This window comes from Cynocephalus volans, chromosome 3, assembly GCF_027409185.1.
Source record: "Cynocephalus volans isolate mCynVol1 chromosome 3, mCynVol1.pri, whole genome shotgun sequence".
NCBI classification, from domain to species: Eukaryota; Metazoa; Chordata; class Mammalia; order Dermoptera; family Cynocephalidae; genus Cynocephalus; species Cynocephalus volans.
This window is the reverse complement of record NC_084462.1, coordinates 157,907,153-157,933,632: the sequence shown is the minus strand read 5'-3', so window position 1 is coordinate 157,933,632 and position 26,480 is coordinate 157,907,153. Positions and strand designations below refer to the sequence as shown.

The following is a 26,480-nucleotide window of genomic DNA, read 5'->3' as shown; positions in this document are numbered from 1 at the left end:
GAACCATACAATTCATATTTTGCTTCTCTTAGGTTAGTATTAAGATTAGTTTGCATTCCCTAAGCTAATTTCAACTGAATGAAAAGGCAGATGCCTCAGAAGTAGCTGGATAGCAAGGAATAGCAAAATGGGAACTTACATATTTTCTGTGGTTAATCTTCACATAGATAAATGAGAGTTGACCATAGAAGTTGATCCTGTTGCTAGCCTTGTTCTTATGAAAGTGAATTCATGACCTCATGAATCTTAACATTTGAAGAAGTCCAGACCAATTTAGGTGGGTATTTTAGGTGTTTGTTTTGACAGATATGTTGCTTTGCTTTGATGGATATATTGCAAAATTATAGGGTTTCTGTAGAAGACTGGTGGCTTTTTCATTGTATATTTAATTTCCCTCTTCAGTTATTCATTCAGTCATTTATTCATTTGCCATTCAACAACTATTTCTCGAGGACCTACCCTGTGCTAGGCTACTTTTCTTGGCCTCAGAGGATACACTAATGAGACAGTCTGCTCTCTAGGAGCTTACCCCTAGTGGGGCAGACAGTAGGTAAACAAGTAAATTAATAAGTCTGTGTAATGTGACATCTTAAGCAGTAAGTACAATATGGAAAATAAAGCAAGGTAAGGGACAGAGTAATGGAGATCAATACTATTTTAGGTAGGATGGTCAGTGAAGAGCTCTCTGAGAAGGTAGCTTTGAGCATAGACCTCAGTGAAACAAAGGATCAAGCCATGGAGACAGCCGAAGGAAGAGTGTTTAGGCAGAGGGAGCAGCATCTTCAGTAGTCCAGGTGCAAGGCTCGGTGGATTCCAAGAAACAGCAAGTATGTGGGTCTGGCTAGGGGTGGTGTGAGTGAGGCAGAGGGTGTTGGAAGGCAAGTTGGGATAAGTAGGAAGACCATGCAGGCTTTGGCAGTTGTCATGAGAATTTGTTAGTCTGAGTGAGATGGGAAGACATTGGAGGGTTTAAGCAGGGGTATGATGTAATGAGATTTAAATTAAAAACAAAACCGAAAAACAAACCAATCTGGCACCTGTATGGAGAATAACCCCCACCAGAGACTTCATCATATAACATGATAAGACTCTATCACAGGTGTAGGCAGTTTGTGACTACGTATAAGCAGGGTGGCAGAATTCCTGTTATGATGGAGAAATGAAGAAGAGACCTTGTCTCAGGGCTGCTCTGAGTGAATGATATGATCCTCTCTTGGGTTGAGGGCCTAGATGCAATGTGAGATACTGCTTCTTGACATCGGGCTCTGGTGTACCCCAAAGCCTTCCACCTCCATCATGACTCATTGATGACTCAGTGGCATTCAATTAGGTGTCACTTACTATAGGAGTGTTTGGTTTTCAGGGGGTCCTTTCTCTTGATCCCACTTTTTGACCAGTGAGCTCATGTTTTTCAGACACAGGATGCCTCACTCTGTCTCAGTACATCCTCCTTGACCCCATCCTGATGTTCTTCATCATGGCTGCCATGCTGAGCATGGTCAAGTACAACTCCTGCGCCGACAGGTCAGAAATACTGTCTTTGGGAGGGGCGGGTCAGAACCGGAATTTCTGTAATGTCCAGGGCCAGGGTGGGTTCCTAGAGGACTTGTCTTGAAGCTGACTTTAAGGCAAGCATACTTTTTTGCTTGTTTTTTTTAACTTAGATTGTCCATGTTAGATCATAAAAGTAGACTTTAGAAAGTTTTGTTTTACATAAGGCTCAGAAAATCTTAATTGTCTTTTTCAAGAATATTGTTATGTTTATAGTGTGGTACCGTAGGATAGGGGTTTATGGATATTATGGAGGGGTCCTAATGCTTCCCTCCACCCACCTCTTATAAGCCACCTCTCAGAACCAGTGCTGATTAGGAGATCCTGGAACTTTATTCTTCACGGTCTCTGTCCTAGAGGGGAGGGCACCTGGATGGATGCTGCCTGGGAACTCTGTCTCCCTACCCTCAGTGTTGCATCCAGTCCTGACCTAATGATAGCAATAAGGTATATAAAACTTGGCTTGAATGGTCTATACCAATTAAAAGGATTCTTCCAGACCCTAGTCAGTTCTAAAGCTGATCTGGAGGGTCTGGTCTGCTTCCAGAATAGTTCTTTTTCAGGTCATCCTTCTGCCTCTGAGAGAGTAGAATAGGTCATTTTATTCAAACCAAGAGTTGGCCCCTCTTAGCTTTTCCAGAAGTTAACTTGGTTTCACCCATGGCCAAGCCCATCAAGCTACATTATGCTAATCAAACCTGATCAAGCAACCACCAGCTCACTCTAGCTTTGGGTTATCTTCTACGCCTACCACATCCATTTCCATCTACCATTTCTTGACTACATACTATGTGCCAGGTACTGTGCTTGGAGCTGGAGGTACAGAGGTACGTAGGTCTTGGCTGTTAAGGAGCATTCACTCTGGCAGGGAGGTTATCTGGAAGCAGCCAGATGATCAGAAAATTGCAGCACAGTATACTCTAAGTGCTATAAGTACAGCAAAATGGTTAAAGGTGCTAACCTTGAACCCTTACTGCCTGGGTTAGAACTATGCTCCACTGCTTGCTAATGGATTAACTTCTCTGTACCTCGATTTCCTCATATGTAAAAAGAGCATAATAATAGGTTTTACCTGATGGGGTTGTAGTGAAGGTTAAAATAGTTAACATATGTATAGTACTCAGAATGGTGCCTGACACATAGTAAGCACTCAATAAATGCTGGCATTGACAGATCCAGGAGTGACACAGAAGAGACAGCTGACTGAGTCCAGTGGGTTTCTTTGGATTTTCCTTTTACTTCTACTTAATTGGTCACTAGTGAAGAATAAGCCTACTGTTTACCTTAAGCCCTGTACTTAGCCAGGAACACCATGGACCTGTTCACCAGAAAAATACCCTCCTCACTCTCACATTGGTTTGCCTGTAATTTCAGAGGTTTCACAGACCACATCCTCCTTGGAGTCACGTCATGGTCCTGAAGTTAGGAACCCCCAAGATAGAAGGCACAGCACAGCCTCTCTGAGTCAGAGAACCTCTGTCTTGTCCCATTGTTCTTGCTTTCGAGTTTGGTTCCAGCAACCAGACTGAACTCTGTCTCGTTGGTTTTCAGGCCCTTCTCTGCCCCCTGGTGGTTCTGGCTCAGCCTGACTGGCATCAGTCTTGCTGGTGCTTTAGGGGTCAAGTTTGTTGGCCTCTTTATCGTCCTGCAAGTGGGGTTGAACACCATTTCAGACCTTTGGCACCTGTTTGGAGACCTCAGTCTTTCATTGGTGAGAACTTGAGTGCTTGCAGAAATGTGTTTGCTCCCTGGTGTTGCTCAGCAGGAGCCAGTGGCCTTGCTCTGCCTCTGCTGCAGGTGGCAGAGTAGCTGTGTTCTGGGCCCTGGGCGGGCTGAACCTAGCTGCCTTTTGTAGACAGCAGGATGTTGGGGAGTGGGCCCAGCTGAGAGGCTAGAAAGGTATAAAGGGAGAGGAAAGACTGACATCCTTGAAATTCTATTTTGGCATTCGTTTGTGTAATGTCTTTTAAATGTCCTACCAACTATCCAGCTGGGCTCATGCCATACGTGTGGCAGACACTGACTGCATAGGACCTTTGGGGTGAAATGGATGGGATGACTTTCCGAACTCACAATTTTTTTTTCCTGACACAGGGTCTCTATATTTGGAGGCTAGTAAAGGGCTTTAGGGTTTATTATAAAATTATTATTTATTAAGGGCTGATTTTGTGCCAGGCACTATGCAAAATGGTTTACTTTCAGTATGTCATTTATCTCTCATAAAAATCCTATGAGGTGGGTAGTTATTACCTGATTTTTTACAAATGAGGAAATCGAGACCTAGAGAGCTAATAACTTCCCCAAGTTCAGGTAGTAAGAGGTAGATCTAGAATTCAGACTTAGGTTAGGCTGACTCCAGGCCTCAGTTACGTTACCCTGATGCTTCTCCATCACCTCTGAACCAAACTTCCAACAAGTTTATTTACTCATTCAAAAAATATAAAGACCATTCTCTCAGTGTGAGATTCTGGGAATGTACAGATGAATAAAACATGGCCCTGCCCTCTGGCATCAGTGGAGAGAGAGAAATACGTAACAGACAATCTCAGTCCAACTAATACGAGTAAGTACTGTGAGAGCATAGAGGAGGGCACTAGCTTAGTCTCACGCAGTCCAGGAAGGCCTCTGGGAGGAAGCTGAGGCCTGAAGTTAAGATAAGGAACAGTTAGCCATGTGCTAGGTGGGGCTGGCACAGTGCAGGAAGAGTTGGGAAAGTGCAAGGAGTTCATTGTGCCTGGAATGTGGAGGGGAGTGATGAGCAGGATTCTGCAGATGCAGGTGGCGCCTTATCTGCAGCGCAGTGACAGTCTAGGATTGTGGGTGCAGAGCCTATAGATGCAGCAGAGGGCTGGCCCATGTTTATATCACCTTGAAGTGCTTGGGTGGTGGGGTGTTATAGAAAGGCTTAAGGCTTCCACATATTCTTTCCTTTTGGCCATTTTTTATGATTGTGACTTATACTTAAGAGCTTGTATTTAACACACACATAAGATATAAGGAATAATAAGGCCTCACATGCCCACCACCCCGTGCTGGCCTCTGTCTGCAGGTGACTGTGGGAAAACACCTGACTGCTCGCATCCTGTGCCTCATAGTGCTGCCCCTGGTTCTCTACACGGCTACTTTTGCTGTTCACTTCATGGTGCTGAGTAAAAGGTACAGCCAGAACCTTTACAGTGTCTTGCTTCTGGTCTTCCTCTTGCCCCTAAGCCCATGGATGGGCTGTATGATTTCCTGGGCCTGTAATTTGGATAACAAAAGCGGGGCCCAGAGGTTTTTTCCTGTTTCTTTCCACCTGTGTTCTATCCTTTGGGTATCCCAAGGGCTCAGAAAGGCCCCCACCCTGACCTGAAGAGAATTTTGTATAGCCATACTGCCCCTTATCCCTAAACAGTGCCCTGTACTTAGCAGGGATGAGCAACCATAAGGGTGTGTGACAGGAGTAAGGATAATAATAACTATAACACCAGCAGCAACAGCTCCCATTTAACGAGCAGCTGCTAAGTGTCAGGAACTGTGTTCAGCATCTTGTAGACATTATCTCATTTAATCGTAGTCATTTGTGAGTTATTTGGTTTTTTTAAAATCTCCACTTTATAAATGAGGGACTGAGGCTAAATGAGGTTAGGTATCTTGCCCAAGGTCACCCAGCTAGTAAATGGCTGAGTTGGGATTTGGACTCCAGTTTTTCTGACTCCATCACCCACATCTGTCCCTTGATACCACACTGCCACTCTGATTCTACTTCTTTTAAACTAATTGAGCAGAGCTCTTCCCAAGGCTCCTTGGAAATCACAATCTTCACTCCGTTAATTTGGCTCTCTTCTGCTCCTCCTTTTCCCACAGTGGTCCTGGAGATGGTTTCTTCAGTTCTGCCTTCCAGGCCCGGCTTTCAGGGAACAACCTTCACAATGCTTCCATCCCTGAACGTGAGTGTCTTGGCCTGTACGAAGGAAGAAGGGCAGAGGGGTTTCTTGGGAGTTGAGTTGGAAAAGACAAGCATGATAACTTGAGTTTCTGTAGCCTGAAGATGGCAAAGTCAGAGAAAGACCCAGTTAGATCTGGTAAGAACACTCAAAGAGTGAATCGGGAGTGCAGGGGAAGACATCCTGAGCAGTAAGCTCTTTGACCCTAAAGAATAACTTCTCCTTTGTGGCTGTTAAAGCCAGCCCTGTGGGAAGGCCAGTCAGAGAGAATGTGGAGACAGAACAAGGCCCTTTGGGGCCAGTTGTCACTTTCTACCACAATATTCTGAGATTCACATCCATTCACTTATTCACAGACAGTAATTAGTAGACAAGTGTTCACCCTCCAGAGATAGTCTGGTGTAGAGGATCTCCATGCAATATGACCGTGTGTGTTAAGTACATAAAGAGGGAACACAGAGCTCTGGAGATTGAAAGATGAGAGAGATCACTGCTGCTGGCTGGTTGGAGGGGATCAGAGGTACATGGATTGGGTCGCCTTAGAGTCTGGCCCTGGAATGATGGGTAGGTTTTAACATGTAGAGAGGAGAGGAGCAGGCCTGTCAGGCAGAAGGGATGACACGATCAAAGCCCAGGACAGGGCAAAACTCAAAGCACAGGTTATACGCAGAAAAGTACTGGAAGATAAATTTGGAAAGATAGGTTGGGCCCAGATTATGAGGGTTTGAGATGTCTGGATTAGGTTTTTGACGTCATTAAACAGGCAGTGGAGACCTGGTGGAGGTCTGCGATCAGGCAGGAGGCCAGGAAGGCTGTGCTATAGGGAGATGACACCAGTGGAAGAGTTGGATGGCTAGGGAGGGGACAAGATTGGAGGCAGGGAAATCTTTTGGGAGGCTATTGCAGGGACCTGAGCTGGGCATCGTGGTGGCAGCTACAGAGGTAAGGGAAACAGGCATAAAAAGGGAGATTGGACATGGAAAGAAAGGAAACAAGATGTCACTAAGGACTCGAGTGCAGGTGATTGCTTCCTGGAGGCAAGCGCACATCTTATTTTAGTCTCTTCAGTGCCTTGTACACAGTGGGCCCTTCAAGGCTGTGGGGAGGGTGTGAAAATAGGACAGCAGGGGAAAAGTTGGTTTGAAAGGGCAGATACTGAGTTTCACATTAGAGAGGTTGACTTTGAGCTGCTTGGGGAAATCTGTGCAGTGGGGCCAGTGGGCTTGGGGCTGATGCTTTCAGAGGAGGAATCACCAGGGAAACGGGCAGTTGATGCTGCGGCGGTGGCTGTTATCTGTAAGGAAACTGTTGAAAGAGGAAGAACACAGGGCTGAGGTTAGGTCATTGGGGAATGCAGGAGGAAGAGGAATTAGGGAAGGAGGCCATGCAGGAGCAGTCCGTAAAGGAGTGTGGGATCGAGAAAGGGGAAGAGAGAGCATTTCAAGAAGCAAACGTGGTCAGAGTGTGCAGGGTCACAAATGTTGGCCTATATGAGAACTTAGAAAAACGGAGCTTTGGAGTTTAGCAAGTTCCTACTCATTATTTAAAAGGCCTAGTTCAGCTGCAATCTCTTCCATAAAGTCCTCTTTTTACTCCCTGGGAGAGAATTTGTCCTACCCTGCTCTGGACTCCCACCATATCATCCATTGTCATACCCTTGCTGGAGTATTTGCCCATTGTCCTGTATTTGTCAGTATGTGAAGCCATTTTCTCTTTAGACAGGGCTGTCCAGGGCCACAGCCAGGCTTTCTCCACCTTAGGATCCACTGTGTAATCAATACATTCTGTTGATCAACTGAATGAACAAAGGAAGACAGGAGTAGGCCATCCCTGGTGGAGTGAGAGATCTGTTGCTGTGCAGTGGTGAATGGGGGCGCAGCCAGGGACTGAGAAGAGGGACAGAAATAAGGAAACAAGGCTTCTCAGTCACCCAGTGTTTGCAGGAGGAGGGGGTGTTCTTGGGGAAGCAGGTTACTCTGTTTTGTTTTTTTAATTCAGAGTAAAAAAACTCCAAACACCATTAAACAGTTCTTTCATATAGTACTAAATTCAAAAAGCACAAAAGGATATAGAGTGAAAAGTCTATCTTAACAGTCTATCGTAACGTTATACTTTGCAGAACATTCCAGACGAAGATATAAAATGCTTCTTCCTTCTTTATTCCATTGAATACATGTACAAGACCTTGACTGAAGGACAAGATGTTTCTAATCTTTTGCTATTACAAATAGTGCTTTGATAATGACAGTGTTAACACCCAGCTTCTTCTGAAGTTCTCAGGAGGAAGGGGAGGGGAGGGTGTAAGTGCCACTGTGGAACTCCCTCTGGAGTTGGCTCCATTGGAGTGAGAGGGCAACTGTGCTCCCTGCTTTAGGCCATCCTGGGCCCAGTGGAGTCTCTTTGAGGGTTAGCGAGTCTCATGGCTTTGGAGGCCCCTCCCAGGCAGAGGCAGTCTCCGGCACTATGCCAGCTCACCCCTCTGCTGTCTCCCTTCCTCCCAGACCTGGCCTATGGCTCTGTGATCACGGTGAAGAACCTCCGGATGGCCATCGGCTATCTGCACTCCCATAGGCACCTGTACCCTGAGGGCATTGGCGCACGCCAACAGCAGGTCAGTGAGCCTTTTGTGTATTTGTACTGCTGATGGAGTTTGGATGTGTTGTCCCCTTCAAAACTCATGTGGAAATTTGATCCCTAATGTGGCAGTGTTGGAAACTGATTGAGTCATGGGGGCGGATCCCTCATGAATGGATTAATGTTCTCCCTGGGGGAGGGGGGAGTAATGAGTGAGTTCTCGCCCTATTAGTTCCTGTGAGAGCTGGTTGTTCAAAAGACCCTGGCACCTCCTCTCTCTCTCTCTCTCTGCTCCACCATTTTCTGCCATAAAAGACCCCTGCATTGCTGTAGAGTCACCTCATCAGATGTGTTCCCTGGACTTTGGACTCTGCACTGTTGCTGTGACTGAACCAGCCATTTGCTTTCTTGCTTCCTGTCCTTTGCTCAAGCTTTTTCTCCTACTTGAAACATTCTTTCTACTCCCACACCCTTCTCCCCTTTCCTCTGGCAACTCCAGCTTCTTTAGGCTTCAGCTTAGCTGTTCTTCTCTGACCACCGTGACCCACCTCTCCCTGGCATTGGGTTGGGTGCCCCTGTTCTGAGAGGCTTTCTTGGCACCCTCTGCATGCCTCTGGGGTAACGCTTTTCATATTGAATCGTGAGTGCTTACTTTGTCCTGTTTTCTTTGCTGCTTAGTTGCTAATTCCTGGGAGGCTCAAGAGCCTAGCACAGTGTCTGGTACAGAATAGACAATGAGTACAATGACATAGTTATGAGCACAGACCTGGGAACCAGGCTAGATGGTATGGGCTTGAATCCTGGTTCCATATGGAGTATGACTTTAGACAAGTTTTTTAACCTTTTTGTACTTCAGTATCCTCGTCTTTAAATTGGGGAAAAGGAATAGTACCTCCCTCCATCATAGGTTTGTTGTGAAGATTAGATGAGAATAATATATGCAAAGTGCACATATGAGGGTTAGACAAGAGTATCCACTGAATGAGTGAGTGACATTGTGTCCATGTTAGGGAGTGTTAAGTGTGGCTGTAGTGGGTGGTACCTGAGAGGGAGAAGCAGGATAGTGGAATGGTTGGTGGGACCAAATTGGGACCACATAATCTACTGTGTTACAGTACATTTGACTTTGTTCCTTAGACATTGGGAGGCAGTGAAAGTTATTATGTTAGGAGGTGATAGTTATGACAAAGGATGGTGAATGGTGCAAAGACTGTGAGGATAGAGGTGGGAATTGATTCAGGAAACACTTCACAGGGGTAATGTCAGGGCCTGAAAGTTGTCAGATCTGCAGTTTGGATGTCAAGGTCTATGTGTGATAATGCTGTTTCACCATAATTAGAAACGGAGAGGGAAGAATCGCTTTGGAGGTGGGAGGGGAGAATTTTCCTTTGTATGTGTTAGGTTTGGGGCTTATCCCAGGAGAGGGGGTAGCATATGGGTGTTGGCACACAGTGGGAGGGGTGGTATTGCCCAGAAAGGGTGTGCAGAGAGAGGAGGGCTAGTGAAGGAATTCTGGGGAACACCAACATTTAAGGCAGTGTTGAAAGCCTCTCAGAATGGAGCGAATAGAGGAGGATGAGAAGGAGGGAGTGAATAGGGAGGTTGGAGGAGGAGTGGAGGAGAGTACAAGGGAGAGAGGGTCTCTGGGTGGAGGAGGTGGTTAACAGTTCAAGTGCTGCAGAGACTTCAGAGAAGTTGAGGCCTTTGAGTGGCAAAATAGGCCTGTAACTCTGACAAGGATAGTTTCAGAGGTATGAGAAGGGCAGAAGTCTCAGGGAGTAAATGGGAGGTAGGAAGTGGAACTGCAGGACAGGTTGTGCTGAAAAGCTTGGAAGTGAAGTTTCTCTTCTTACAAAATGACTATTATCTTCACTTCGCAAAAAGTTGTTCTTCTCAAAATGCTTTCTTATTATTTCCTTTTTAGTCACTGGAAAGTTGACCCAGGGTGTTGGGTTTTAGTATTAGTTTCTCATCACTTATCACTGACCCAGTGGTTCTCAGCCTTGGCACTTTAGAAACAACTGGAGAGCTTTTAAAAAAATTCTGACGCTTGGGCTCCACCATAGAGATTCTGATTTAATTGATCTAGGGTGGGACCCGTGCATTGTGCATTTTTGGTTTTAAGCTCTCCAGATGATTCTAATGCACAGCCAGGGCAGAAAACCACAGCTGGCCATTCTATGGTAATACCTTGCTGCAGGTGTCATGTAGAAGATAGTAAAGTTACAGATGTGGTAACCAGGAACATCTACACTGTGCAAAGGGAGACGAAAGGCCAAGTTCTGAAAGGCCCTATTAAGCTAGTATTACACACTTGGAGCCCAGGTGTGGAGGTGTGAAACCGTGATGGTGGTATAGAGAGAGTGCATTAGTCCAAGGGACAAAAGTGTCTGGCCCTGTCATTGACTGAATCTCTCAGCCTTTCTCAGCCTGTTTCCTCATCAGCAAATGGGGAATTGGACTAAAAATCTCCAGTGGACATTTCTGCCCCGCACTTTAATATCTTGTTAATGTCTCTAGGTCTCGATTTTTAAATGTTTTCAAAGCGTAACATTTATAAAATAAAATTGGAAAATATGGGAGAGTATAAAAAAGAAAACAAGAGCTACACATAATCCCAGAAGATCAGGGTTTATCTGAATACTTCGATGTACAACATTCTGCTGTAATTGAATACCTGTGTTTTTGGAAACCTCATGTTATAAAATACTCCATTGTGAAAACAAATGTTTCAGTGGGAAAAAGGGGCCATGGACTATACCCACAGTAAAGAAATAATTTTTCTTATAGGAATTTTAATAAAAATGGCTTTTGTAAAAACAAACAAAAAACACTCCCCCAACCACATATATACACAGAGTAAACACACGAGCTGAACAAAATCTAAACATCCTTGAGCAAAATCTAAGCTGGATGAACTATATCTAGCTTTTTTCAGGAGTGTGGACTTACTTTTAATTTCTCTATGACCACCAACACTTTTTAGCTTCATGTATGTTCTTAATACTGTTATCACTAATTTTTTTCTGAGAAACAAAGCAAAAGCCTCTCAAAGCAGCCGTAATACACACAAAATATTTTTTTCCTGAATGCTAATTCCAAACTTCTTTGCAAGTAAATTGATCATGTTTTGTCCAGTTAGGGTTATAAAAACTCATAAGAGAGATGCCTATATTTCTGTTGTTTCCAGATGTTTCTATCCTAATTTACATAATTGGCATGATTGTATGTATGTAGTCTCTATCCTGGGAGCACTGGAGTTAGCTGCCCTGGTTTGAATCCCATGTGACCTTGAGCAAATGACTTAACCTGTTTTCTTGTAAGTAATGTGGGGATAACCATAGTACGTAAGTATAAAGCTCTAATAATGACTAAGTAAGACTTGCCCAGTGCTTAGAACAGTGCCTAGTGATAAATGGTTGCCATTTTCAGCACCAGTATTTCCTGAACCTTTCCCATGCTGCTAAAAAATGCTCTGAAACATTTTTTTGTGGCTGTGTAATATTCTATCCCATGTATATACTATCTCTATAGAGTAATATTTCTCTCTTACTAGGCATTCAGACTGTTTCCAGATTTTTATTGTTAGATTAATTGCAGCATTACAGATGTATGCTTGTGAACACACATAAATTTTTTTTTAAATCAGTGTGTACAAAATGGCTGTGGGTTAAAACTTTAGAATGAGATATTTATGAAGCTTTTTAGTTTCATTGGCCACATTATAGAAAATATAACAGCATGAATTTTTCATTTTAGAAAGTTGGAAGCATAGTCTTAATTACTTTTTAGTATGTACTAAATCCTCTTTGTTTACTGAAGACTGTTACACAAAGTATCCTGGTTCTGCCCTCTAGAAGGCTAGAACTTTCAGGACAAGATGCAGAGAGATACAAAGAGACAAATCAAAAAGGCTCTTAAGGGATAAGACCTCTAAATGCAGAAGGAAGGTGAGAATTTCACTCACCAGTGCTACTTCTGAGCCCCATTGCTAAATGTGGCTCCTTGGGTTGGTGGCTGGGAATTCTGAAAAGAAACTTAAGCAGTGATGGTTTGGTGTTGATTATCCTTGGCCAGCTATGCTGATAGTGATGTTATTCTTTCTCCCACCTCCTCCTTCCTCCATCCCCGCCTAGGTCACCACCTATTTGCACAAGGACTACAACAACCTGTGGATTGTCAAGAAACATAATACAAACTCAGGTAATGTGGTAAGGAATGGATGCTTCTTGTGTTATTGTCTACTCTGTACCCTCCTTAACATTTCTCGTGCCTCCATAGAATGATACTGAGATGGGCTGTTCTGAGCATCTTTGACAATACCTTTACTGATCTCAGTTATCCTTTCAACAATTATGTATTGAGCACCTACTGTGTTCCAAATGGTGTTGTAGGCATAGGGGATAAGCAATGAGCCAAACAGGTAAGATCTTATTCTTAGAGCTGTCATTTTGAAGCCAGAGAACAGGGCCAAGGCTCAGACTTAATCAAGAAAGAGATCACCTGAGCATGCTACCAGGGGCTGGCAGTAGCCCAGACTGAGGGCACTTGGCGGCTACTCTCATTTCTACCATAGAGCATACCATGCCTTGCAGACCCTAACATCTACTGCAGCTCAAGATGTCTTGATAAGATAGATTGCCCACTGCTTATTCCTGGCCTGGGGTAGTCAGTTAGAGATCTGAGGGTCTGCCAGCTCTGCAACTGGGCTAGTTAAGGCTGGTGCCTAGGACCTCACTCGATGCCTGCTGATCTGCCCTTACTGGCCTAGGCAAAGTAGGTCTGAAGCTACTCAGGGCTTAGTGCAGGAGCAGGATCTCTATCCAGGTCTTCCTTTCCTTGGTCAGACAGCTAGCTACCTGAAGGCTGTGCCTCCTGCTGCAGCTAAGAAGAGAACAGAGGGCATCTTCCTTTCACCTTCCAAGCCTGTCATCACTGCTAATGGTCCTCTTTTACAGGTATTCTCTGTGACTCCTCAGCAAACACCACCTGACTTGGCTGTCCCAAGTCAGCTGCTCCTGAGCCTTTGTGGAGAAGTGGGCAGCTGCTCATCTAAATTCACCTTCTTTGTCCTTTGCCCACCTCCTCCTATTGCTGTTTTAGGCTAGAAATGTGACATACACAACCAGTCTTTGCGTCCTGTTCCTCAGTAACATAAATTGTGACGCAAATGGACAGGGTCTGTTTCTACACCCTTATAATACTAGTATTGATTGTGTTTTGATCCAACAGGCCAAACATAACAGTCTATTCCAATGAGGAGTTATGAGGGAAAACCAATTTTACTTCTAAGTCACATGGGCATGAATCAAATCTTTGAACGTCCCTGGTCTGTTATCACATTGTGGCTTCTCGGTTAAGATGGTTTCATTTCACCCGAGGGACTGAGGATTTGTTTTTGTGAAGGCAGATAGCAACAAGTGCTTTAGGATGTGGTGACTTTATAGACTAAGGTCTTTGTGTTCTTGATGGCTATAAATCCCCTTCCACCGAGTCCATATGAAGTAAAACTTCTCTCCCTATTGACTTATTTGATTTGTCATCTTGCTAATTAATCTTTTTAAGAGACCTTAAAAGGCAGTGTAGGAATGGGCATCTCTACAGTTGAGTTCTGTAATTCTCTTGAGAGCCAGTGATTTGCACTGGCAAATTTATCTTTCCTGTCCACTGTTTGGGACAGAAATTTGCCAGGATCCATTCCATGTTGCTGTGATTGCTGCCAGCTCCTTTTCCATGTCGCTGCCTTTCTAGATCCTGATTGGTCTTGACAATCCAAATGAAACAGAAGTAGTCCCTTTCTTTCATCGTTTCATCATTTTCTTCACCTCACACTCAGCAGTTCTGTTACCAGAGACAAAATAATCACTGGCACAATCTGTGGGATTTAACATTTGATTTTGAGGAGAGCCAGGCAAATGGTCATTTGCATGGAATGAATTTTTAGAAGACTATATTATTACTACTAAAAGGAAAATCTTGTTATTCAGCTTCCCAGTCTAAGCGCCAGTGGGGGCTTCAGTGCCTGATAGATAAAGGCCACATTTCCTAGCCTGGCACATGCATTCTGGCCCCACTTGCTCATGCCCTCATCTCCTGTTTCCACTCATCTTCCTGTACCACCCATCCTAACCTTATGAAGCCATTTGCTGTCAATTAAATGAGGTTTGTTCTTTCAAACCTCTGTGCCTTTCCCCCACTTGTTCACTTGACAAAATTCTCCCTTTCCTTTAAGAGTCTTTTCAAGCATTATCTCTGGGACACTCTTCTTCAATCCCCTGAGACAATTAGAGGCCCTTCCTCTTTGGCCTCACAGCACTCTGTTAGTCCCTCCAGCATGTACCACCATGTGGTTCTGACACTGTTTACCAGTAGGCCCCCAGTAGATAATAGCCTAGTAAATGCATGATTTCAGATAGCAATGCTTATTTCTTCTTGGCAGATCCCCTAGACCCTTCATACCCAGTGGAGTTCGTGAGACATGGAGACATCATTCGACTGGAACACAAAGAGTAAGTAAATTTGCTATTTAGGATAAATGAGTGGCATGGGCACCAAGGGTAGGGAACTCTTTTAAGAAACAGAATAAACAGAAGTCAGAGGTGAGGCTCTAGTATGTGAAACAAAGCTGCCGTGCTAGAGTTATGGAAATAGGCCAGCTGTTGCCTGCCTATTTTGGCTTTGGGGAGCTTTGAACTTTGAGGGTATCTTCCAGTTTCCCTTTTCCTAGAGGAAAAAAGAAAAAAATTTGAGTTGCCCAAAGCTGCTTCTTAAGTGGCTACCTTTAGAAAGGTGTAGAAGTCTGTTTCTGAGATTATGGCAAGCTAGTTAACCAATGTTCTCACTGAAAATTACTAAAAGTGCTGGAATAATAAAAAAACTTCTTCTTAGAAGCATAAAAAAGCTGACAGGATATTAAAGAGTTACCAGGCCAAAATCTAAGTGAAAAGGGGAATCCAGAGAAATAAGTGAGACACTGAACCCACTTTTGCCTTGATCCAACAATCTTGAGTTTTGGTCTTTCGTTTTAAGTGCTTCCTGAGAGAAGGGGTTTTAAAGTTGAAGCTGTAGGCTCCCTCAAAGTGGTAAATATATTAAGTGATCCTTCCCCAAAATTTGGAACCCCTAAAGGCTTAGTGTAAGGCTCTATCCACCTATCCCCAGAAAAGGTTACTTTGGTACTGAGCAAAGTATTTGGGGCTTGGGTAGAGAACTATCCCTGGTTCCTGAGAAGTTGTAACTATCAGTTGATTCTCACATGGATTTGCAGCTCAAATTTATGTCACCTGGGTGGTCTTCAAATTTTTAAGCCATGAATTTAAATGAACATGATCCTAGACTGGTAATATCTCCTAGGTGCCTGGCTAAAAGCAACACAAATTCTCATTTGGGAAAAACGTTGTCAGTCCCATAAATAGTTTTTCAGTGACAACAAATAGTACTCAGTCAAAAATAGCAAAGCACACAAGGAAATAGAGCATCCTGCATGAGAACAAGCAGAAACAATAGACAGCAGAAGCAGCCCAGCAAAAATTTCACACAGTGGAATTATCAGATATAGATTTAAAAATAAAAAAAAAATCAGGGATGTATTTATATAGAAAAGTAATTAGTGGTAGTTTTGTTCTAGTCAGTTGGATTATGGGTACTTAAAACAAATTTTACTTATTAATAAATAAAATTTGTTTTATTAATAAATTTTATCTATTATTAATAAATTATTATCTATTATAAATACATTTTATTTTTGCAAATTTCTAAAAATTTTATAATGAACATTTATTACTTATTATGGATAAAAGTAAGAGTTGTTATAAAAAGTTAAGAAAAGCTAACTTAAATCACTCTCAGCCCCCACAGATCCCCACTTTAAAAAAATTAATGATGGGAGTAGAAAGAGTAAGTGGGAGTGGGGAGGTTTATCTATCTCAGGCATATGTAGATTACAAATGTTAATTTTTTTCTCCCTAAATCTGCTTCGTAAGTCAGGCATGCTAGGTGCTTCAAAGCTACCAAATGTGTGAAAACCACCAACCTCGCCCCCAACACCTGAGCTAGCCTTTTTCTTGGCATGTGGTCCAGTGCTCTTACCATCTGTCTCTTTTGGTTTGGGCTCTTCTCTCTTCTCCAGATCTCTGGATATTTCTTATGGGTAAATAGGCAACAAGTTCCTGGTATGCTGGAAAGTTCAGATTCTAATTTTTCTCATCCTAACAGATATCTCTGAATATCCTTGGTAAAAGAAGGAACATTGCACGGAACATTGCACAACTTTTTTCTTTGGGATAATGGCACTTCTCTCTTCTAACTTCTAGGACATCTCGGAACTTGCATAGTCACTATCATGAGGCCCCGCTGACCCGGAAGCACTATCAGGTCACTGGCTATGGCATAGTAAGTGAGCAGCTGGGGTGTGAGCAGGATGTAAGGTTGCGGGGCTTGACTCAGAGCCATATGGTGCGACATATCCTCCCCAGAATTCTAGAATGTTCCTAAGGATTGGAGGCTGCACAGGGACTCTATTAACATTTGGTAGCTTTTTGGCTAGGCTTGCTGTGGGAAAATCAGGCTATGAACTCTGTTTGTCTCTCTCTCTCTTTGTGTAATAACCATACCATTGATATGTTCTGATACTTAATAAGTGTCAAATATGAATACTATTTGGGTCTCTTTTAAAATCACATTGGACGTAGAAGCCCAGGAACCACAGTAAGGCCCCAGATGAATATGTAAGTTTATCTTTTGCCAGATCCCAAATTCTCATTGGCTTTATTTTTAAGGACCACTTCCCTGTTCTGCAGAGAGACGTTACCCATATAGCTTTTCTATTTTACTACCTCAGGGAGACGCAGCTTATAGAGTAAAAGCTCTATGAGTACTTATGGCTTGAGAAGTAATTGAAGACAAAAACAACTAGTGGAAAACTGTATTATGACTGTCATTTACATTCCCTTCCAAGGCCTTTGGTGTTTTTTTTTTTTTTTTTCAGTAAATACTCTGTGTTCCTTAAGGTGGATTTCCGAACCCTCTTTCTATTTGCTCATCCCACATTGTACTACAGCCAAGACTCTAAGCTTCCTAATCTTTTTTCCTGTGGGCATCTCTGAGGAGAATTAGACACAACTGTTTTAATTTTCAAAGTGTGACATCCAGGCCAGACCATGCTGGCTTGGATGAGAGAGTATTCATATGGCAAGGTAATGGATGCAAATGGTCCAGATCTATTTCTGTGGGCTCAGGGTGATGTCTTGAGTTTGGTTTAAGGGCAAAAACCATCTATTTAGTGGTTAAACTGTAGTCCTATAAAGTGAAGAATTGGACTTATGTCTTCAGGAATCATTCCTTTTTTTGGTTGTAATAGTACATGCTGGGGCAGTGTCAAGCACATGGGATATTTCTATGGCTGCTTTGTTCCCTTTCCCACCTCAGTCATTGAGGCTGATTTGGTCTTTGATCGTTGTAATATGGTTGCATCAGAAAGGGTGGCCATTTCCCTTTCTGATACCTTTCCTCTAAAGTCATCTCACTTTCTTTGTATTTTTTTTCTTGGTTTATGTGACAGAATGGGACAGGGGACTCAAATGATTTCTGGCGGATTGAGGTTGTAAACAGAAAATTTGGAAACCGGATCAAAGTACTGAGAAGTCGAATTCGCTTCATCCATCTGGTCACAGGTTGTGTCCTGGGCTCCTCAGGAAAGGTTCTGCCCAAGTGGTAAGTCTCTGAGGTTTTGATGTCCCATTTGAGGCTTGTGCTTTTCTTTTTACACTGCAGGGAGTATAGGAGAAGCTTATGGTTCCCAGTGGTCAGTGTTCTCCTCATGTTTGCTTTTTCTTAGTGATAGGTGGAGGTAGAAGAGGCATCAGGTGTATTATGGAGCACAGAGGTCCAGGGTAGCTTTGGTGTTTTATGTGTTCTAATATTTGAACATTTGTACATCTGGCTTGTGGTTATAACTCTCTGGGTCTATGTCTCTTTCTAAGATAGTTGTGGAATATAAAAGTTTAAGGTTGAAAAAATAATGGCCACCAGGTTGAGAAGAGGGCTTCCACAGATTTAAGAGCAATAGACAGGGCTACTTTGTTGGATTTCAGGTCTCCCAAGAGATATCCATGACCTCTTTTCACAGGGGCTGGGAGCAGTTGGAAGTTACTTGCACTCCATACCTAAAAGAAACCCTCAATTCCATCTGGAATGTGGAGGACCATATCAATCCCAAATGTGAGTGAGGTCATTTCCTGGGCTGGGTCTGAACATTTTTAAGAAACTCTTACCTTAGAAAAGTAAACCTTCATGGACTCTGCTGTCACTTCATCTTATCAGTGCCATTTTCTACGTTTTTTAAGCCTAATCTCTTCATATGCATTGTCTGTATCTACATAGCTAGCTCCTTTTTTTCTCATCTAATTCATCCTTAAATTCCACTCCCTAAAGTGACCAATGACCATCTGCAGGTCCATCTGTTTCATCTCTTTGTGCTCTTTTATCCCCTGCACCATGGGCACCTCCTCACCCTCTAGGCTTTGGAGCAGGCTGGTGCTTTCCCTTTATGTGCCTGTGTAGAGTTCCTCCTCTCCCCAACATCCAGCCAACACTTTTACATCAAGCAAGACCACAGCTCTGATCTGATCCCCACATCCCTACTGTCAGACTCCAATGTGACATTTCCACTTCAGTGTCAACTTCAACTCAGTGAGTCTTTAGATTCATCATCATGTTTTCCTGATCTACCCCCTTTAAGCTTTTGCTTGATTTCTCCTTCTCTCCATGCTTTCCATTTTGTTCTTCTTACCACCTAATTAACTAATTTAAACAACTCTTTATTGAGTATGCCAGGAATCATGTGGGGCCCTGTGGCTGTAGTGGTGAGTGAGATAGACTTGGTCTGTGTCCTCACAGCAGGATTTGAGCCAGTGCCATGTTGAAGGATGACGGTGCCAAGGACTGTTGGAGCACCAAGCGGGGAAGCCTTGTCGTCTGTTTCCTCTGTGTTTCTCAGAGTGCCTGATGAGGGCTTAACATACTAAATAACCAACCCTCAGCACTCACCTACTTGTCAGGAAGACTACAGTTGGACTCTGGTGGGAATATGGATACCATGGACAGACAGACTTTGAGGAGAGAATGTGTGACAAAGCTTTCTCTTGCTGTTTTTTTTTCCGTAGTGCCAGACATCAGCCTGAATGTGCTGCAGCCCAGTTTTCCTGAGATCTTGCTGGAGTCCCACATGGTCATGATCCGGGTACTGCAGCCCCTTCTCATTCCATGGCTTCTCTGAGAGCACTTGGGCAGCCACAAGTTTGGATCACAAATCAATAGCCGTGATATAGATCCACTGCCTCCTAGGAGGGCTTTGAAAGTGTCTTCACTGACTGGTTTACTTGATCTTCAAAGATATTTCCCTTATCATAGAATGGGGATGATGGTGGTGGTGGTAGTGGTGGTGATGATGACGATGCCAGTGAACACTCATGCTCTTATGTGCCAGATACTACTCTAAGCACTGTATACTAACTTGTTTAATACTTATTACAGTCCTATGGAGATCGTCATTCCCAGTTTACAGATGAGGGATCTGAGGCACACAGAGGTTAAGGAACTTGCCCAGGGTCACACAGCTTAGCGTAAGAGGTGGATCAAGGCTTCAGAGCCAGGCTGGCTGGCTTTCAGAGTCAGTGCTAGTTACTCCCACACTCCTTTTCCTCAAAGTGATTTTCAAATCTGTTAAGTGGCAGAGCCCCTGAAAGTCATAGTGCTCTTGGTTGAAGATGATGAGACACTGATAGTTCATTCCATCATATGAAATTAGGATCAGTTAGGATTAATAGCTACTTTGAGCGTGTAATTTATATGCAGCACAAAATCCCAACCATGAGCCCACTCATATTCCTGTACAGAAACTGCTTAGGGGGCATGATTGGTTCTTTTTTAAGTTTTTCTAAGATTCATTATTTGCATTCTATATCTTAAGTAGCTGACAGTAGTTGTAGCATCAAGGGTGTAAGAAAAATTGAGAGAGGAAATCTTTAAGAAAATTTTACCCACTAGCTTAAATTTCCTCCTATGAATTGGGGAAACCATGCTGCGGTTTCAGTGTTTAGTGGGCTTGTGGAAAACCTATGTTCTGCAGGAATGATATTTAAAAACCATTGTATATCAAGCCATGTATGTGATTTTTCACTCCATTTACAGGAGTGCAGGAAGGTGTAGCAGTTATTACTTTTCCCCTGGTAAGCTACTATCAAGTGGACTTTCCTGGAAGTGATCATATAAGCAGTACTCAGTAAATATAGATGACTTATTTCACCAGATTAAATTTTAAAAATTTAAATTTTATTATTTTTGCACATTGGGAGGTGACGAGTTGACATTACATTAAGCAATCTCTGGGTCACTTCTCTGACTCTCTGCTCGTAACTGTTGTTGTGGCCTGATGACATAGCTTTTTTGAATTTGTACCTGTCAGAGTATCGTTCTGGGTCTGCGTAGAATTATAAGACTAGGTCCGAAAAGTTTTATTTCTTCTTTCATTATCTAAGAAGTAGAGTCAAATAAGAAAAGGGAAGTAAGGGAGCTTTCTTATTTAACTGATGGAGAGTCAGGGAGAGGAGAGAGATCAAAATAGAGTCCAGACTACAGAAACTGTTGAGGAAGGGCTCTTCTGCCAGCTGGGTGGAGGCCCGATACCTGGGCAGTGAAGGCTGGCTTGCCTGGTAAGGTTAGCTGGAATGAGCCCATCTAGATTTCAAGCATAGAGAATAACTTACAAATATGTACGCCTATAATGGTTATGGACTTTCCCTTCCTTCCATCTCTTGGTTTAGTAAAGAAGCTGGATTCTCAGAGTTTAATGTAGTGAATAGGATTCCCTTGGCTTGTTATAGTTCTGGCTGGAGTCCCTGAGTTTGGGACTGAACTGTACTGGTCTGAAGGAATTGATTTCCCTCAGCAGCTGCTCTGGCATCTGGAATGATTCATTCCTCATCCTCAGGCCCTTCAGATGGCCACAATGATTCAGGGGCTGTGCAGCTGGCTCCTTTGAGTCTTACTCTCCCCGCTACCCCCATGGCATTTTGACCATTGGGGAGCAACCCAGCCAACGTACAGAGGCCTGAAAACTGTACTCAACCCTTTGATGAGTTGGATTAGTAAGGTACTGGTAGCAGCCCACTGAACCAGACCTTCTGGATCTTTCTTGGGTTAGACCAGTGGTTCTCAATTGAAGGCAATTTTGCCTCCCAAGGGATATTTGGTGATGTCTGAAGAAAATTTTGGTGGTATAACTTGAGGGTTAGGGGGTGAGGATGCTAATGGCATCCAGTGAGTAGAGGCCAGGGATGCTAAACATCCTACAATGCACAGGACAGTCCCTACACCAGAGACTTATCCAGCCCAAAATGTCATTAGTGCGAAGGTTGAGAAACCCTGATCTAACTCATAGCACCTGACTCCCCTTCTGTGGAAATGCCTTCTTAGTTTGTTCTGATAATGAAGCTGACCCCAGTGCTGGTGGTTAGTATCCAGGATTCGGACCCTGGTCCTTCCTTTTTTAGCAAAGCCCTGATTTTACTATGTAGAATATTCTTGGCTGCTGGAGTAGAGGGGCCGAGTCTGGGTCCTTCAGGCTAAAGCATGTGTTGGGAGTGATTTCAACAAGAAATACGTTCTTGGAGGGCAAAAAAACTTACTTTCTTTATGTGTAAAGCACAGGTATTCATATAATATATAAACAGATATGCAGTATAGCTATGGTATAAAAATGTCATGGAAGTCGTTCAGGAAACAAAAGTCTAAAAAGGCTCGGAGTGAGGGTGGGGGACAAAGTTGAGAAACAGTAGGCTAAAGTAACCTTTTCCATGTCCAGCAACCTATCAGACTTTTCTGCATTTATGTTCGAAACTGGCCTCTGCAGGGAACAAATAAGTAAACTCTGATTTTATATACCCCCACCCCCCACTCTCTTGATACTCTGTCCTTGGCTCAGCAGATGGGAACATATTTTGTGCCCATTGTTTTTTGGAGGGGGGGGGCTGGCGTGTATGGGGATCTGAACCCTTTGACCTTGGTGTTATAATACCATGTTCTAACCAATAAGCCAACCGGCCAGTCATCTATATTGTGCCATTGGAAACAAGTCCCTCATTCCTCTTTGTCTTCTTTCTAGCATAGAGGGTCTGAAGGGACTAGCTCTGATGGGAAATGGAGGCTGGTTTGTTTGGAAGAAATAAGGCACTTGTTGTAGGCAGATGGACAGTGGCTGAGAAAGGAGCACCTGATTCTTCTCTGCAAGGGAGTGAGAACAGAGAGGGTTCCCCTTGACCCTTGGCCGAATGTGCCTCACATTTTTGACAGCCTCTAGATCTCTGTCTTGACTCGCTTTTCTTTGCTACCTTCCTGCAGGGGAACAATGGCCTCAAACCCAAGGACAACGAGTTCACGTCCAAGCCCTGGCATTGGCCTATCAACTATCAGGTAGGGTGAGGCTAGAGCTCCTCCCAGGAAACGGAGCGAAGGAAGAGACCATTGAGACTTGGTGGGGGTGGGATGTACTGGGGTGGCAGGGTGAGGCCTCGCCTGGGATGCTTTGGCCAAGAGAAGGAGCTTTGTTTTCTGGCCTGAGTCTGACCCTGCCTTCCCAGAGAGCTCATGTAGAATTTGCTTGTTCTTGAACCTCCTGTCCAGGCTCCCTGTCTGTGAAAGGTGGCCAGTCTTCCTTCCCCTAGAATGGGTGTGGCTGGGGATGAGGTGGGCCCTGGATCAGCAGGGTGTCCTCTGTTCCACAGGGCCTGCGCTTCTCAGGGATCAATGACACGGATTTTCGAGTCTATCTGCTAGGCAACCCGGTGAGTGCCCGGCCATTCCCAGCTTAGGCCCTCAAGCACTTGCCTGTGGAGAGCTGCTGCTTTCCTCTCATCCTCCTGTTCTCATTTCCATGCAGGTGGTTTGGTGGCTGAATCTGTTGAGCATTGTCCTCTACCTCCTCTCAGGGAGCATCATTGCTATAGCTATGCAGAGAGGGGTCCAGCTGCCAGCGGAGGTTGAAGGTCAGGTCCCCTGGGCTCTCCCTCCCCCAACCTAGCAACTGGCAGGATGCCCGCACTCCAGGGAAGGGCCTACCTGCTGATGGTGCATCTTTTTCCTTCACCACCCCAAACTGTCCTTTCCGCTTTGCTTTTGAAAGCTAACAGTCACAAGATACTCAGTGCTGGATTAACTACTCTGCATCCTCCTAGTGACCACATAGGGTAGGGTATTACTACCCCATTTTATGGATTAGGAAACCAAGGCACAATGAGATTAAGAAACTTAACTTAGGACATATAGTTAGTAAGTGATAGAGCTGAGGCTCAAACCCAAGCAGTCTGACTTCAGAGCCTTCTCTTTAACTGCTATGCTATATACAGAACTGTCTACCTTTTCTCTCCTGCCCCCTCCCCGTTCCATGGCCCTGTCCTCTAGTGGGATAGAGAGGAGCCTCCAGGGCACAGCAGTGGGTTCCTATCGTTGTGCTGCTCCTGGTAACTTCAGCTGCCAGACCATTGACCCCAGCAGCTGAGATATTAACACAGGCCCTTTCTGTCTCTGCAGCTCTCTGTCTGAACCTAGACACCCCTTCACTCTCCCCTCCATCCTCATTTCTGACCTCATCTTGCCCCTGTCTGCTGCTGCAAAGATCTGTGTGGCAGCAAAGATGTGGGAAGTGGAGGTAGGGAGGGAAGCTGTAGGTGTGTAGGATTATGGTTTGTTTAGAGGCTGGACTGCCTCTTGCCTAGACACCAGCATCAGGCCTCCTATTGATATTCGGTGCACCTGCCGTTGGTGCCGAGACCTTACCAGGCCAGGTATTGTCCAGGGCTCTTAAGACTTAGTTGCTCCTCTTTTCTTCCAGTTGCCTTAGGGTTTAGGTTAGTCCAGATGAGGGAAGGAAGGCTCCGTGAGGTGATGTGACTTATTCAAAGTCACTCAGCAAAGAAGGGGCAAAGCTGGACTAGAGCCCAGGATCTCTGCTCCCTCCTCCCTGTCTTCTGACTGGGGCTGTGCTTCTTGGGGCCCAGGGCTGTCCCAGGTCCTGCTGCGAGGAGGTGGTCAGGTCCTGCTTGGCTGGATGCTCCATTACTTCCCATTCTTCTTGATGGGCCGGATCCTCTACTTCCACCACTACTTCCCAGCCATGCTCTTCTCCAGCATGTTGACAGGTCAGCACTCCCCACCTGGGCTTGGAGATGAAGCAGAGGGCGGGTGGGGTAGGTGAGGCCACCATGGAGCGCAGTGCTCAGGGTGAATCTCTGCTCTCTGACTTGGGACGGCTCCTTTCTACTGTATCCCCAGAAGTCATTCTCTGACAGGCTGGTGCTAGGTTTCTCTTCTCTCCACTAGGCATTTTGTGGGACACCCTCCTGCGGCTCTGTGCCTGGGGCTTAGCTTCCTTTTCCCTGGCCAGGGGCATACATGTGCTGGGAGTCCTGAGCCTGCTCCTGGGAACTGCTTACAGGTGAGCATCCCCCTGCATCTTGCATGTCCCCCCAACATGGACTCAGTTGTGCTTCATCCCTTGGGAATCCCCTAGAGTGCTTTTAAAGTGTACTGGTGCCTGAGCCCCATCCCCAGAGGCTCTGATTGAGTAGGATGTAGGTGTGGCCCAGTCAGCCACAGTTTTCAGAGCCCCCCAGGTGACCCTAATGTGCGGCCAGGGAAGAGAAGTGGGGGGCTAATTCTTTGTATCCCCTTCTTTGCCAGTGGTTCCCAGCTTTTGTACCATCGCAGCACACCTGGAGGGGCACCTGCTTTAGTCACAGTAGTCCCCTAACAGAACGGCTCTTAGTGGGGTGAGGGAGAGAGTGGGAAGAGTGGAGATGGGGAGGGGTGGTATGACTCAGAATCATTGGAAGAAGAGTATTGTTTGGAAAGCCCCTTCTCTTTCCCCCGCTTCTGGCAAGTCTCACAGATCCCTTGTTGAGAATCACTGGCCTTTGTGGTGGGTCCTGTGACCTGGGAGCACATGCCCGTCTAAGAGGGTTAAATGCACATTTTAACAGACACTCTGGGCCAAACGGCCTGTGACCAGACCCCTAGACGGGTCCTTCTCCTGGGCCTCTTGGGAAGAGTCCTGTCCTTTGTTGTCATTAAGTCTATGTCTACTAAGCTCTTAGACTACAGTAGGCCCAAATGGCAAACTCAAACAGACATGATAGTGAAAGAGGATGGGTTCTGTAGGTGGAGGATACCAATGAGCTCCAGCAGGAGGAACTGAATGCAAAGCTCCTCAGCTGAGGCTCTGGGATGCCAACTGTCTCCCTCTGGATTCTCTCTCATAGCTTCTACCTCTTCCACCCTCTGGCTTACGGGATGGTTGGACCCCTATCCCAGGACCCCCAAAGTCCAATGGCAGGACTAAGGTGGATGGAATCATGGGACTTTTGAGGCCACGGCAAGGACTCCAGGTTGGGTCCAGGAACCGCCTAAGGACAGCCAGCTGTGGAGCCAGTCCCTGGACCCTTCTACCGGTGGAGGAAGCTGCCTGAGATGCCTGAAGAATTCTGCTTCCTGCCAGGACCAAGCTCTGGGAGCAAATCTGGAATTTAATCCAGCACTAGAGAGTGCCATAGCTATGTCTGCAGCACGTACAGAGAGGACAGTATCTCTCAGGCCCATTCCCTGAGTGTGCAGCATGAGGGAGGATGAGTGTACAAGACGGTGGGTGTGAGTGTGTGCATGTGAGGGTACATTTGCCCATGTCCCTATGGAATATAGACCATGTAACTGGACAGCTGAGTGTCATAAACTCTAAGAAATAACCCAGGGCTAAGTAATATTTCTGGCATTTTTTTTACATTGGATTTGGTTTGGGTTGGTCAGATCTGTCAAAAACTCTGACCTCCAAGAGGGCCTTGAGGGCTGAGAGTGCTGACCCCACCTTGGGATGTTACCAGGGGCGGAGCAGACCATCAAAGCTGTGCTGTCCTTCCCACTGAGGAGGAGAGAACGCCGCCCCAACGTGGAGGGCCAGCTCCCTGCTGCTTCGCTGCCAAGTGTCTTCTGTGGCTGCTGGTGGCTGGACTTTCTGCTTGCCATGTGCACTGGAGTCCAGGGAGTGAGGTGCCCATGAACTCATCAGCCCTTGGTTCCTTGTTCTCTGGAAATGTCACACTGAGATTGGTGGGAGGAACAACGTCCTATCCTTGGCTGCTCTGGGTTCCCAGGCCCTGTGTTCCAGGCACCATTTCTCACTGTCCATCCCTTTCCTCTGCATCCGGCCTGGCCATGAGGGCTGGGACAGATGCAGTCTCTTGATTGTTGGGAGAGCCTTTGGGACCCTTTCTTAACAGCTGAGGTAGATGAGAGACAGAACAGGGAATCTGTGTGGTGCTGGGCTGGAATCCCAGTGGGATGCCAGGGTGTGGGTTACTCTGGCCTGTCCGGACTAGTGTTCCT

General features: G+C 45.0%; 1 protein-coding gene across 2 annotated transcripts in view; it reads left to right on the top strand.

Annotated features, from left to right (window-relative positions):
* POMT2 (protein O-mannosyltransferase 2) overlaps window positions 1–25,849 on the top strand; it is a 41,172-nt gene extending 15,323 nt beyond the window's left edge. The window contains exons 5-21 of one of the 2 annotated variants that reach the window (XM_063089460.1): window positions 1,416–1,524; window positions 3,103–3,262; window positions 4,601–4,707; window positions 5,398–5,480; window positions 7,979–8,088; window positions 12,188–12,254; window positions 14,491–14,560; window positions 16,364–16,442; window positions 17,611–17,762; window positions 18,178–18,269; window positions 19,214–19,290; window positions 22,449–22,520; window positions 22,832–22,891; window positions 22,987–23,092; window positions 24,104–24,244; window positions 24,426–24,540; window positions 25,364–25,849. In XM_063089460.1, coding sequence (XP_062945530.1) covers window positions 1,416–1,524; window positions 3,103–3,262; window positions 4,601–4,707; window positions 5,398–5,480; window positions 7,979–8,088; window positions 12,188–12,254; window positions 14,491–14,560; window positions 16,364–16,442; window positions 17,611–17,762; window positions 18,178–18,269; window positions 19,214–19,290; window positions 22,449–22,520; window positions 22,832–22,891; window positions 22,987–23,092; window positions 24,104–24,244; window positions 24,426–24,540; window positions 25,364–25,469 — 1,706 coding nt within the window. In that variant the 3' untranslated portion in view covers window positions 25,470–25,849. The remainder of the gene's footprint in view (window positions 1–1,415; window positions 1,525–3,102; window positions 3,263–4,600; window positions 4,708–5,397; window positions 5,481–7,978; window positions 8,089–12,187; window positions 12,255–14,490; window positions 14,561–16,363; window positions 16,443–17,610; window positions 17,763–18,177; window positions 18,270–19,213; window positions 19,291–22,448; window positions 22,521–22,831; window positions 22,892–22,986; window positions 23,093–24,103; window positions 24,245–24,425; window positions 24,541–25,363) is intronic. The other variant, XM_063089461.1, reaches the window with a different exon arrangement.
* Window positions 25,850–26,480: the final 631 nt, after the last annotated feature.